This window comes from Vidua macroura, chromosome 27 (assembly GCF_024509145.1).
Source record: "Vidua macroura isolate BioBank_ID:100142 chromosome 27, ASM2450914v1, whole genome shotgun sequence".
NCBI lineage: Eukaryota > Metazoa > Chordata > Aves > Passeriformes > Viduidae > Vidua > Vidua macroura.
Genome location: NC_071597.1, coordinates 4066034 through 4079648, shown reverse-complemented (window position 1 = coordinate 4079648; position 13615 = coordinate 4066034). Strand labels below are relative to the sequence as shown.

The window sequence follows — 13615 nt, the reverse complement described above, 5'->3', positions numbered from 1 at the left end:
CCTCAGGATGTGGCAAGCACATTTCCCTCTGTGCGCCTCAATAAAAATCCTGAGAGAGAGAGAAATGTGCTTGCCACATCAGGAGATCTCAGCTTCTCTACAGTCCCACATTCTTCCCATTGAAATGTACATTCCAGGATCCCGTTAAACCTGCCACGGGTATCTCAAAGTTCTCAGGTCACTGACATTATCAGGGTGTCTCCTTCTGCTTCCAGGCTGACCCAGCTCTGCCACTGCTTCCAGTGTTCTCTGGGCTGTCAGCACAACCAGGGCTCCCTCTTTCCACTCCCAGCGTTGTGTGTACTCAGGGATCAAGGAGCCTTCAGAGGTGACAGGGATGGGGAAGCAGGATGAACCTTTCTGCTGTACCTCGGTGGGCGCCTCAGGCAGCTGGAGGGGAGCTGTTTCCAGCACACAAAGTTCTGGCAATACAGGCTCTTCATGGGTCTTCTCAGAAGTAGGAGAGGAGCATAGCCACAGTCTAGCTCTCCTTTGGGTGATGCAGAGCAAACAGCTCTATAGTCATGCCCAAAATCTCTCAATTCTGCTACAAGGCAGGGAGCTTTCTTCGCCAAGGTTTTCCATGCACTTCGATTTGCTTACCATAGTCCTTGCCTGTGGAGCTGCTCACCATCACTTTCTTCCAGGCACCACGGGGCAGGACACGGTCACTCAGGAAGATGGAGCAGTCACGGTGAAGCAGGGACAGCCCTTCCACACCACCTGCAAATACCAGAGCAGTAATTTTAATGGCTTACTCTGGTACCAGCTGCGGAAAGGCCAAGCCCCACAGCTGGTCTCCTATCAATCAGGGAGTGGCCCCAGGCACAGCGGCCGTATCAGCACGCACCTGAACACCACGGGCAAATACAGTGTCCTGCAGCTGGAGGAAGTGGAGCTCTCTGACAGTGCCTTGTACCTCTGTGCTCTGCAAGACACCCTGCTGCAGGGAGCTTCCTCGGCTGTGCAACAAGCCAGGGCAGGGAGGGGATGTGTCAGGGCAAGGCTGAGCTCGGGGAAGGGACCCTGATCTCACCCTGATGCTCACCTGAATTTCCATCCACATGTGTGTACACTGCTCGGATGGTTTTGGACTGCGTTCATTCTTGCAGTTCGCTTGGAGAAGTGTCTCAGAATACTTTGACTCATTTCTGCATTGTGCAGTGTCTACAGAAAGAAAATTATCCGCTCTGCTTGCCTGGGACTTTGCCCTGCCACACTCCAGCCTTCTGTCCCCACATGTCCCCAGCAGAGCCCAGGGCTGGTTGTGTGTTCCTGCCTTGTGTGCTCTTGGAGCAGCCCCGTTTGCATGGAGCCACGGGAAGCACGGATTTGTCTATGGCTCCACCGTGCTGAGCAGGGCCCTGGCTCTGTCCGTGTGTGTCCCTCAGCGGGAGGGAATTTGCTGCCTCTGCCAGGGACAGCGAGCACTGCTCTGGCCCTGAACAGCAGAGAGCAGCAGCTTCCCAGGCTCACAAACAGCCTGAGTGCAGCCGAGTGGGGCCGGCAGCTGCCCGCTGCAGGTGGGTGCGGGCTGGATCTGCTTCCCAAGCGGTGTCGCTGCTGTGTGCGATGGGACACAGCTGTCTCTTGTGCCTGGCCGTGCCCAAGGTCCTTGTGTCGCTGATTGTGCTGGTGCCGAGAGAGGCGGGGGCTGAGGGCGGCCGGGGCGGAGCTGGCGGCGTTGCAGAGGAGGCGGCACGGGCGCAGCAGAGCCGGGGCTGAGGGGCGCAGCGAGGCTCGGCCGGCGGAGCGGCGGCATGCGGCGGTGTCGGGGCGCGGGGCTGGCGGCGCTGGCCGTGCTGCTGCTCGGTGCGTGGCGGTGCCGAAGGGGGGCCACGGTCTGGGGATGGGGTGATCCCGCAGGTCCTCGCAGGCTGCCGTCCTGTCTGGCTTTTTCACAGACCTCTTCCGGAGAGCTGTTCTCCCGTTCATCCCTCCCTTTTCTCCATCCCGTCGTCCCTCAGAACTGTCCTGATTTTATTCAATGTCCAACCCTGCACAAGTATTCCATTCCTCTCCTTCTTTATTAAAGTCAGTCCTTAGCCCTTCTAATTTTTCTTCTTTTCTTTTAGTGCTTTCTCCCACATCCACCCGTTCCCTAGTGATTGCACCGTTCTTACTGGCATTCACCGATTCATCTCTCCACAAAGCAATAATGGACACTTCCATTCTTGCCTATCGTGATATCCCCTCAGTACAGTATTTCTGATCATCTCTGTACGTTCCTGACTATTTCTGCGGGATTTGATCGGTGCAGTGTGGTAAAGTAGAATTTGAAGTTTCACCACATTCTTTCCCCGGCAGTGCCTTCAGGCAGAGCCCAGGTACAGCAGGAGCCACTCCTGGAGACCACTGAGGACATCGGCATCAACATCAGCTGCTCACATCCCAAAATCCAGACCAACGATTGGATCCAGTGGTACCGTCATCTGCCGGGCCGAGCACCCGAATTCCTCGCCCTCACTGCTAGAAGCTCCAAGGATGTGCCGGCCATTGCGGGCCAGCTGCGGGTGTCGGCAGACCGGCGCTGGAGCGCGCTGTGGCTCGGGCGGCCCCGGCGCGGGGACGCGGCCGTGTATTACTGCGCGCTGGGGGCCACGGGCAGAGGAGCCGGGGCTGCGGCCGGGCACGAACCGCCGCGGGCGGGGCCGGCCGGGGCCAGCAGGGGGCGCTGCCGCTCGGCCCGCCGGGCCCCGCTTTGCCCCGCAGCTCCTTCCTCTGCCCCGAGCCCGCACGCACCGACCCCGCACAGCCCCGCACGGCCCCGCACACGCCTCACAACCCGCCTGCAGCCTGCGCTCGCACACTCGCCACACACAGCCCGGCCTCCCCTCGCTCCCGAGCCCGCCGCCGCCTCACACCAAACTGCTGCCGCCTGCGCCTCTGCCAGCGCCTCTCGCCCTCCGGCCACGCCTGCTGCTGCTCTCAGCCTGCTTTGCAAAGCAAAGAGATGCTCCTGGAGAGCACCTGGCCTGGGAACTGACCAAGCAGCTGCACCCACAGGCACACATGATCCAAGTAATGGAGTGTTGTCATCACAGCGGGTCAGATGGCATAAGAGGGATTTGAAGTGGGGCTTTCTGAGGTGACAAGGAAATCTCCATCTCTGTCGCTGCAGGAATGTCTCTGTTCCATACTGCAAGTAAATCAACTGCCCCTTTTCCCACGTGGCCGGCTCAGGAAGGCGTACTCTGAATCCCATCCAAAGCTGGAATTCACTTTGCTAAGTTTTATTGTAACCCTCGGGTATCCAAAAACACCCGTGAGAGAGGATTCAGTACCCTTCGGAAATAGTGAAACATTTGGGAGGGAAAACAATACATTAGTTGGAGTAGAGGAGCATTTTAAATCACTACAGGGCTCTGTCACACTCACCTACCCCCTGAAACTTATTGGTCCCGTCTCCTTCACGTTATTAACTCCTCAGGGACCCCAAACAGCAGATGCCACAATTTAGCAATGCTGCAAGTGTTGGAGGGAGACATGTGAAAGACCGAGCTCCACAGGAGGTTTCTCCCCCGAGACTTGTTCTAGACACCCCATTTCCTGTGGGGACAGGAGCCTTTCAGCATCTTCAGGAACTCCTTGGGCTGAGCAAGTTCAGCAGAGACCACAGCCAGGGCATGTGAAAGGTGAGAGTGTCTGGTTCTCCAAGGCTCACATCCCGTCCTTTTTCCTTTCCAAGGGAAGAACAAGGAACAGGGAAAGTGAGGAACAAAGGACAAAGGAACAAAGCTCTGTTCTCTCGGGGCTGCCACGTGGCTTTCGGACTCTTCTGCACTCAGCAAACACGCAGCTTGCTCTCGGTATGCACCTCGCATATCTCATCCTCACCGTCTTCCTGAACCAGATCCTGGGTAAGTCCTGCCTTTTCCCAAATGCACCCTTCTTCTCTTCTCTTCTTCTTCTTATCCGCAGGAAATCCTCAACAGTCTTATCAGGACCTTATAGGGAAATATCAGTGGTTAGAGGGGAAAGCCTGAGAAAAATCTGCTCCTCTTTGTGGTTTTGCAAGTGCTTGCTGAAGTAGTTCTTTCATTTGTAAAGGAAAAAGGGAAGAGAGAAATTTTAGACCCCCTCTCTGTCTTTTCTCCCACATTCAGTCCATCTCCCTGTGCTGCTCTCTCCTCTGATCCCTTTGCAGTCATCTCAGGAGATCTCAGCTGTCTCTGCAATCCCACATTCTTCCTATTTTAATGTAAATTCCCAGGTCCTGTCAAACCTGCCCCAGGTACCTCTCTGTTTTTTAATTTCATTTTATTAATAGGGCTTCCCATTCTGATTCCAGGCTGACCTAGCTCTGCCACTGCTTCCAGAGTTCTCTGGGCTGCCAGCACAACCAGGGCTCCCTCTTTCCAAGATCACCATTGTGTGTACTCAGAGATTGATGAACCCTCAGAGGTGACAAGGATGAGTCACAGGGATGGGGAAGCAGGATGAATCCTTTTGCTGTATCTCGATGGGTTCCTCAGCCTGCTTGAGCACACAAAATGTAGGCTGTTCCCATGTCTTCTGAGCAGCAGAAGTAGGAGCAGGGAAACAGCCCATCTCTTGTCAGGGTCCTGCTGTGCTGAGAGCTCTGAAATCCTGCCCACATTCACTATCACCTGTCCATCTGCACACCTGAAGTCTGCGCTGCAGGGCAGCGAGATTTCTCCACCAGGGTTTTGCACCATTCTCTTTTGCCTGCGTGTAGTCCTTGCCTGTGGAGCTGCTGACACTGCCTCTCTTCCAGGCGCCACGGGGCAGGACACGGTCACCCAGGAAGATGGAGCAGTCACGGTGAAGCAGGGACAGCCCTTCCACACCACCTGCAAATACCAGACCAAATATTTTACTGCCTTGCTCTGGTACCAGCTGCGGAAAGGCCAAGCCCCACAGCTGGTCTCCTATCAAGCAGGGAGTGGCCCCAGGCACAGCGGCCGTATCAGCACGCACCTGAACACCACGGGCAAATACAGTGTCCTGCAGCTGGAGGAAGTGGAGCTCTCTGACAGTGCCTTGTACCTCTGTGCTCTGCAAGACACCCTGCTGCAGGGAGCTTCCTCGGCTGTGCAACAAGCCAGGGCAGGGAGGGGATGTGTCAGGGCAAGGCTGAGCTTGGGGAAGGGACCCTGATCTCACCCTGATAATCACCTGAATTTCCATCCACATGTGTGTACACTGCTCTGATGGTTTTGGACTGCGTTCATTTGAGCATTTCCCTTGGGGAAGTGCCTCAGAATACTTTGACTCATTTCTGCATTGCTCAGTCTCTGAGAAAAGAAAAATACCCCCTGTGCTTGCCTGGGACCTTGTCCTACCACACTCCAGCCCTGCTGCTTCTGGCCCCACATGTCCCCAGCAGAGCCCAGGGCTGGTTGTATGTTCCTGCCTCGTGTGCTCTTGGAGCAGCCCCGTTTGCATGGAGCCACGGGAAGCACGGATTTGTCTATGGCTCCACCGTGCTGAGCAGGGCCCTGGCTCTGTCCGTGTGTGTCCCTCAGCGGGAGGGAATTTGCTGCCTCTGCCAGGGACAGCGAGCACTGCTCTGGCCCTGAACAGCAGAGAGCAGCAGCTTCCCAGGCTCACAAACAGCCTGAGTGCAGCCGAGTGGGGCCGGCAGCTGCCCGCTGCAGGTGGGTGCGGGCTGGATCTGCTTCCCAAGCGGTGTCGCTGCTGTGTGCGATGGGACACAGCTGTCTCTTGTGCCTGGCCGTGCCCAAGGTCCTTGTGTCGCTGATTGTGCTGGTGCCGAGAGAGGCGGGGGCTGAGGGCGGCCGGGGCGGAGCTGGCGGCGTTGCAGAGGAGGCGGCACGGGCGCAGCAGAGCCGGGGCTGAGGGGCACAGCGAGGCTCGGCCGGCGGAGCGGCGGCATGCGGCGCTGTCGGGGCGCGGGGCTGGCGGCGCTGGCCGCGGTGCTGCTCGGTGCGTTGCGTTGGCGGCCGGGGGCGTCTGGTTCGGGGGCTACGTGAGACCGCCTAGCCCAAGATTCATCTCTTATCCTCCTGCTCCTTTTCGGTTCTTATTTACCCTCTGTTCCCTCCTTTGCCGTCATACTTTCTTCCCTCCGTGAATTTATTGCTTCCCAGTTTGCCTTTTTTTACTCCATGTCTGTATCCCTCTCTCCCTCCCAGCTGGTGTATTTTTGTAATTTCGTTCTGATTTTTCCTCAAAACACCCGTCATAGATTCTTGTCCTCAGACAAACACTCTCAGTGAAATTAGCTCTTCATACTTTATTACCAGAACATATCCCAGTTTGCTCTGATCCGTCGCCCGCTCCCATCTCCCCCTGCGTGGCATTTTCTGTAAAAGAAAACTGATTCTTCTTTTCCCCGTGACAGGGGCTGTGGCCAGAGCCCAGGTACAGCAGGAGGCGTCACTGGAGACCACCGAGGGCATCGGCATCAACATCACCTGCTCACATCCCAAAATCCAGACCAGTGACTGGATCCAGTGGTATCGTCATCTCCCGGGCCGGGGACCTGAACTCCTCGCACTCACTATGAAAGAGTCCAAAGAGCTGCCGGACAGTTCGGGCCAGCTGCGGGTGTCGGCAGACCGGCGCTGGAGCGCGCTGTGGCTCGGGCGGCCCCGGCGCGGGGACGCGGCCGTGTATTACTGCGCGCTGGGGGCCACGGGCAGAGGAGCCGGGGCTGCGGCCGGGCACGAACCGCCGCGGGCGGGGCCGGCCGGGGCCAGCAGGGGGCGCTGCCGCTCCGCCCGCCGGGGCCGCCTCGCCCCGCTCGGCCCGGGATCCCGGGGCGCTGCCGCCACCGGCACCGGCACCGGCACCGACACCTGCACTGACACCAGCACCGGCATCGGCCCCGGCACCTTGTGGAGGTGATCATTTTCTGACCAATTCACCTTGAATGCAAAACATTCCAGCTAATACCATGGACTGGGGTTTGGCTTTCTGTATGAAGACCTTTGTTTTTTTTTTTTTGTTTTTTTTTTTTTTTAAATGTGACAGGATGAGAGGCAAGAAGTGGCTGATTCCAGGTTTTGACTATATCCCACCTAAAACTGTATCAGGGATATTCTGGTGGCTTTTTTTTTCTGTTCCTTTTCTGTACCAGGGAGGTGTCATTAGGAAAGAAGGGGTGCAGGGTCCCTCCCTGATCTCAGAAACATAGGTCTGGTAGCAAATGTCTTTATAAAGGGGCTGTATTAGTAACACAGAATAAAACCGGGATTATAGATAGCAATTAAACATTGTATTCTTTCAGATGCTAGGAATCCTGCATTCATACTGCATTATACAGACCCTGGTGGATTTTCCAAAGACACTCTCACAGACCCCAACCAGAAAGAGCTTCTGCTTCCCTCCTACACCCTGGCCCCTTCTATTCGGTATAACAAAAAAACATAAACAAACAAACAAACTAACTAACTAACTCACATTTTCTCCTTACATGCTGTTTCTGCCACGATGCCCACACACAGGCTGGCACAGGGCACTGTAGGGGCTTCCCAGATCTTCAGTACACGGCCCAACAGAGCAGAAATGTATCAGCCATGATCACTGACTCCTCAAATACAATGTTTCCTTCAAAGCTCTCAATTCACCTCCCATCTGTGCAGTCTTCAAACAACACCATTAGCCCATTTGGAGCCTTGCCCTTCTCCAGAATGCTCCAGCATCCCTGATGGGGCTGCCCCCAGGGTGTCTCCAGTTGAGTGCACAGTTTGCTGTGTTTCTGCATGTGTTTCCTCACCTGGACTTCTCTGCATGCTAGATTTCTGCAAGTGGTTTTGGGTGCAGATTTTTGCATGAGTGACGTGAGTCCCATGAGCATGTGTGTGTTTGTGTGTCCCTCCTCACAAGGGAACGTGCTGCTCAAAGCAGGGACTCTCTCTGCTGCTCTGCCCACAAGCTCCACGAAGCAGCCAGGACCAGAAGGAGATTCAGTACAGCTGAACTGATCAAACCTGGCAGAGATCTGCCCACAACTGAAATGCAACCTGCTCTATTTTCAGCCATCTCTAGCCTGCTCCTGCAAATCTCAGCTTTCCTGCTGATTTCAGGCCCCAACGAGGATGTCTTCATAACAGTTTGGATTCTTAGCTTAATTCGGTGTGAGAGTATTTGGAGTGCAATCCCATAGCTGGAAGTCTCGTCTCTGTTCCTCACCAGCACAAGGCATAGCTGCTGTCCCAAGTGCCAGAGAATACAAAAGGATAGAGTTTCCCTTATGAGCTCCTTCTTGGAGGCAAAGGAGCATTCCTAGCTCACTGTCACCATGGTATCCAGCAGAACCCCCCGGGCTGTTTTCTTCGAATCTGCTTAACAACTGGGCAGTTCCCAGCACATACTGGTGTGTGGGGTTGTTCCTCCTCAGGTGCAGGACAATACCCTTGTGTCCAAAGAGGGAAACATGAGTACCTTACTGCCCTCCCACAGGCACTAGCTCCTTCCCACTGTAGCTTTCAAAGTGCTCACATTGGCTGGGCAGTCTGTCACAAACGTCTGCACCTTGCACTGAAATCACTGTTCCTGTGGGTCATCAGGGACCAGTGAGCCTGGGCACCTTCTGAGCATCGCTGGGTCCTCAAAGAACAGGGGCTGCTTTGGCCAGGGGATGTTTACCACCTGTGCAGATTTCAGCTGAGGGTCTTTGATTTACAGGGCCACCCTCACCTTGCAGCCTTGGCTGATAAAAAGTACACTGCTGCAGAATCAGATGCCCAGCAGTGAAGATCTATCTCTCTATTTTAGTCAGAGTATGCACCAAAATGAGAAAGAGCAAAAGCTTGGGATTTGCCAGGAGGCTGGAGAGGGAGAGAGGTGCTGCTCAGGAGCTGTTCTTTGACACTTCTCTGCTCACCAGATCCACACACCAGGGTTTTGCCTCCTGTCTCTGTCCCCATCTCAGTCCCTTTCCTTTTCACTATGCCATCAGTGGCTGGAAAGCTCCAAGTCCTGCCCTTACACCTTGCGCAGGTATAGAACTGCACTGTGGATGGGACTGCAGATACCTCCTCCTCACCATGCCCTCAGTTTACTCTCCCCCAGCCAGCACTAAGCCAACCCATTGGAACCAGGACTCCATCACCCTATTTTAGAAAATTATGTGTTCACCCATTAAAATACTCTTTCCCCACCAATCAACTTCCTCCCTTGTCTCCTTAGTCATCATGTGTGGAGAAACACTGAACAACTGCTCTCAAAATATCAGAGGCTAAACGAATAGAAACCCAAAACTCTTTGAAAAGAACATGACACCTGTGTTTCCCAGAGCCCTGAATGTTCTGAGGCAGTTCTGAGGAGCTGCTGTGCTTTTAGAAGCCTGCCCACCATCAAGGAGCACACAAAAGCAGACACTCTGCAGCGAGGCAGAGAGGTTTCCTCACACAGTAAATGCTATGAACAGAGAAGGAAGCCCAAGGAAAAATACAGGAAGCCACTGAGACTGTCCACTCTCTGCTGTGGAGACAAGAAAAGGCAAAAGGGTACAGGCCTCATTCCAACCCTCCACACTGCAGAAGTGTGACTGTGTCACACATGCACAGCACTCTCTCTGCAGGGTGGTGCCTTTTCATTGTGCTACCACGAGTGTTCTGCTGTGTGCTGAGAGTCTCGTGAAGGAAAAGGATTCTTGAGCTGGGAAAAATGATCTTCACCATGGCTGTGCCAGCGTATGTCCTGCTAATCCAGTCAGGTGGGTGTATTCGTGTCCTTCCTGCTGTATCTCATGATTTTTAGTAAGTTATTTAGAGGTGTCTACCAACAAGAGCATGAGGTCAGGGAGAAATATAGAATGGGGATGGATGTAGATATCTGAATTTTCAATTTCTTTGGAAAGACAGCAGATTGGGGCAGTTTTAAACACAGAGCAAGTGAGAGAAGGAAGCAAACTTCTCTGCAGACACATTTATGCCTGTGTTGCAGGTCTTGTTGGAGGTGATGCCCTGAAGCAATTCTTCTCTGAGGTGCTAGTCAAAGTTGGACAGCAAGTGGTTCTTCCTTGCCAGTCCACCACTGAGGAGAGTGTCACCAGTCTGAACTTCTTCTGGTACCGCCAGTTCCCGGGAAGTACTCTGACATTTCTCCTGCAAGCACAAAAAACCACAGGGAATGACAAGTACCGCAGAGGCCGATTCTCTATGGTGGTCTACAAAAATAACACAGCCCCCTTAGAAATAGCAGGAGTCTCTCTTCAGGACACTGCGATTTATTACTGCGGTCTGAGGCTCCACCTTAAGTGAAGCCAAATTTCCGTTCGTACAAAATCTGTGTCACCAACAGCACAGGAGGGGTGAGGCTCTACATCCTCCAGCCTCATCTGTGTTTTCATGCCTGAAGTGATCCTCTCCTTCTTATATCAGCCTTTCCAACTTTTCCCATCCCAACTCCTGCCTATTTTTCTCAAAGTCTCCATCTATGCAGAGGTATTCAGAGCAGTGACTCAGGCAGGACATGGGACTCTTTGCAGATGAGCTGAAACATTATTTTTCTTACTTCCTTATACAGAACATCCCTCAAGGAAACAATCAACATATCTGGACGTAACATCCAATTGCAGTTTCAACCCTTACCTGCACTTCCAGGGAGCTGACACTGCAGGATCCAGTGCTGCTGGGTCATCCTGTCCAAAGCCTTGACCAAGCTGTGGGCAGAGCCAGGGCATCCATGTCTCTGCTTTGCTCCTGGCAAGCCCTAGCCCTTGACACAAGAACCCAATGGATCACAGACCCTAATCTTGCTCCTCTTTGAAAAGCAGCCAAAGACAAAAGCAGCTTTTACCTTAATGGCTTCAGCACTGGGCAGGGTAACCTTCTCTGTGCTGCACATGGTTAAATGATGAGATCCTCCCATATCCAGCCAGCATCAAGTCTGCTACTTTGGAAAATACTAATGAAGAGAAAAGCTACTAAAACTATGAAATACCTAAGCAACCAACAGCACTGCAGTCTGTGAGGCAAGAGGTTCTGTATATTTAATACAATGCCTTGAGATCATCAGATAATGAAAACTGACTGAAGACAAAAATGAAGATGATGATCATGATGAGAGTTTTTTCTGGATTTGGCTCAGTGTTTGGTAGAGTTGGAAACTCAAAGGCAAGTTTGTTTAAGCATCCAAGGGCCAAAGTAGAACTCAGCTTGGCCTATTCTATGAGGGGAAGTCCTGGAGCCACGGTAGTCCTGTTGGTCATAAGAGATTTTCCCATCAGGAAACTTTACCTGCAGTACACTGGGCACCACCATACTGCAGGGACCTGAGGGATACCTTCTTGTGTCCTTGATAGAACAACAGAAAAAGACACCGAGGGCCCTGGAAATTTGACTGGTTTCTCTTTATCAACCCTCAGCTTTTAGGTCCACAACTCAGATGGATACCAAAGGAGTGAGAGGACTCTGACTGCAGCATAGCATGGGGTGAAGGTGGGTCACGCAGGAGCAACAAAGATACTGGAAGGAAAAATGTGGGGAAAGTTGGGGTTTGTGAATTCACAGCAGTTCTAATTTGCAGACTCTAATGTTTCTGGGATTATTTCCCACCCTAGGAAGGATGACAAGGAGACGTTGCTTCTGAGAGCTCAAGCAGGTCTGTGCAGCCCCACCATCTCCCTACAACCATGTCCCATTGTTCCTCTCCTGTTTCCCCTAAGTGGAAGCCACAGCAGGCATAGCCTGATGTCACTAGTCGTCCACAGGACAGCCGTACAGCCCAGCAGGAAAAACCGGTAAGAATAGGTTGCACGACGTGGGAAGAACGATCCTGGGCCTGTGGGGGTGCAGTGGGGAGTTCTGAGGTGTAGAGGGAAGCAGTGTAGTAGGACAAGAGAGTAGGAGTGGGGGGAGTCGTTTCCAGACTTTGCCCACAAGCAACCACCGCGTCCCGCCCGGCGGGGCCGCGGCCCCGGGGCCCGGGCCGGGTGTGTCGGGGCGGGCAGAGGCGGCGGCGCTGCCCCGGCGAGGCGGGGCCGGGCGGGAGCGGCCCGAGCGCGGCTCCGCTCGGCTCCTGTGCGGCTGCCGCGGGGCCGGGGCCGGCAGCGATGTTGGCCGGGCCGGGGCCGTGGCTGCTCGCCTTGGCCTTGGCCTTGTGGCCGGCAGGTGAGAGCCGGGCGGGGAGGGCGGCGAGCCCGGGCCGGGGGAACGAGGGACAGCGACAGGCAGGGTCAAGGGAAGGTGCAGAGACAGGGGCTTGGGTACTTGCAGCAGCAGGAGCAGGGACAGAGGAAGGGACAGGGGCAGACTCTGCCCGCGGGTTCGGCCGCAATGTCTGCATCAGATTCAGTCCCGGGAGGGCTCGCAGGGCATGACCCCGGGCACAGGCGTTTTTCCCTGAGAAGCGAGGTGGGGATGTGGCTGTGTTTGGGCCAGGGCCACTGGGACAGCAGAGGAACAGCCTCGGGCTCCGGGTGCAGTGCACACGGTGCCTGCGCTCTCTCTCCGCAAGGGTGTGGGCACCAAAATTCCAATTAAGCTTTTCCCGGGACACCGGGACAACGCCCTCGGTCCGAGGTCGCGCCCTGCCCGATTCCTGCGCTCTCCCTCCGCAGGGCTCTGGGCACAGCTGAGGCTGCAGGAGGCGGGCGGAGGGCTGCGAGCGCCAGGGGACTCCGTCACCCTCTCCTGCCGAGGATCTGGATTCACCTTTGATGGTTATCATATTCAGTGGTACCGTAAGTCCCCCGGAGGCCGGCTGGAGTGGGTGTCCTTTATCAGCAGGGCAGGCAGTGTAAAGATGTACGGAGCAGCAGTGCAGGGTCGGGCCACAGCCTCACGGGACAATTACCAGTCTCAGTCATCTCTGGTTTTGGGGGCTCTGCACCCCAGCGACTCTGCCCGGTACTTCTGTGCCATTCACACAGCAACAGGAAACCCAGCTGAGCAGTAACTCAAACTTTCTGGGGCCTGGCACAGGGTGTGTTAGATGTAGGGAAGGTTAGAGCTACCAGGAGCCTGGAGTTGATGGGTCTCAGGTGTGTTACCAAGGAGTCAGATCAAGGGCAGGTGTTCCTTGTTTAATTTAAGTGCACCCTGCCAGGATTCTAGTTTATTGCCAAATTTAGACAGAGTAGAATTGTGAGTGACAACAACATAAAAAAGCTTTAAAACACCTTGTCCTGCCGAAGCCTCACTTCATCTCATGTTTGCCTTCAATCCTGCATTCATGATTTCTCTCCCTCTTCTGTCCAAAAGGCATAGGGCCAGTGGGAAAGGGGTCAATTCCTACATGTCTCATATGGCTCCTTCAGAATCAACCTGCTCTAGCCTGACTTCTCCATAGGCTCCACTTCCCTCAGGCCATAACCAAACAGTTTGTGACTTTCTTCAAGCATGAGACTCCACAAGGGGCCTGGACAACCTGCACTGGTGCTTGGTTATTCTCACACTGTGAGGCTATACTGGGTGCCATATGCCGTAACTCCAAAAAGTCCTTTTCCTCCTTCTTTCTCTGAGTCTTAGTTATGAAAATGATGTATTACTGTATGGAAAAATCCTTTGCTAATTTGGCATCACCTTTCCTGGTTGTTTATCCTCACAGCATCTTGTCCATCCCAAGCCTACTCACTGTTGGGGCAGTATGCAAATTAGAGAAGGCCTTGATGATCTGTGAGCACTATTGAGCAACAGCTAAAACATCCCCCTGCCTGTGCCATCAGCAATACTGTAAA

General features: G+C 54.2%; 1 protein-coding gene and 1 gene segment (V, D, J or C); both read left to right on the top strand.

Moving 5' to 3' along the window:
• The window catches only part of LOC128819568 (M1-specific T cell receptor alpha chain-like), a 235618-nt gene that overhangs the window by 450 nt on the left and 221553 nt on the right, over positions 1 to 13615 (top strand). The window contains exon 2 of the mRNA XM_053999827.1: positions 648 to 939. Coding sequence (XP_053855802.1) covers positions 648 to 939 — 292 coding nt within the window. The remainder of the gene's footprint in view (positions 1 to 647; positions 940 to 13615) is intronic.
• Positions 5859 to 6910, top strand: LOC128819577 (T cell receptor alpha variable 4-like). The segment is given in 2 exon segments: positions 5859 to 5910; positions 6329 to 6910. Coding segments are annotated over 2 exon segments (558 nt in total).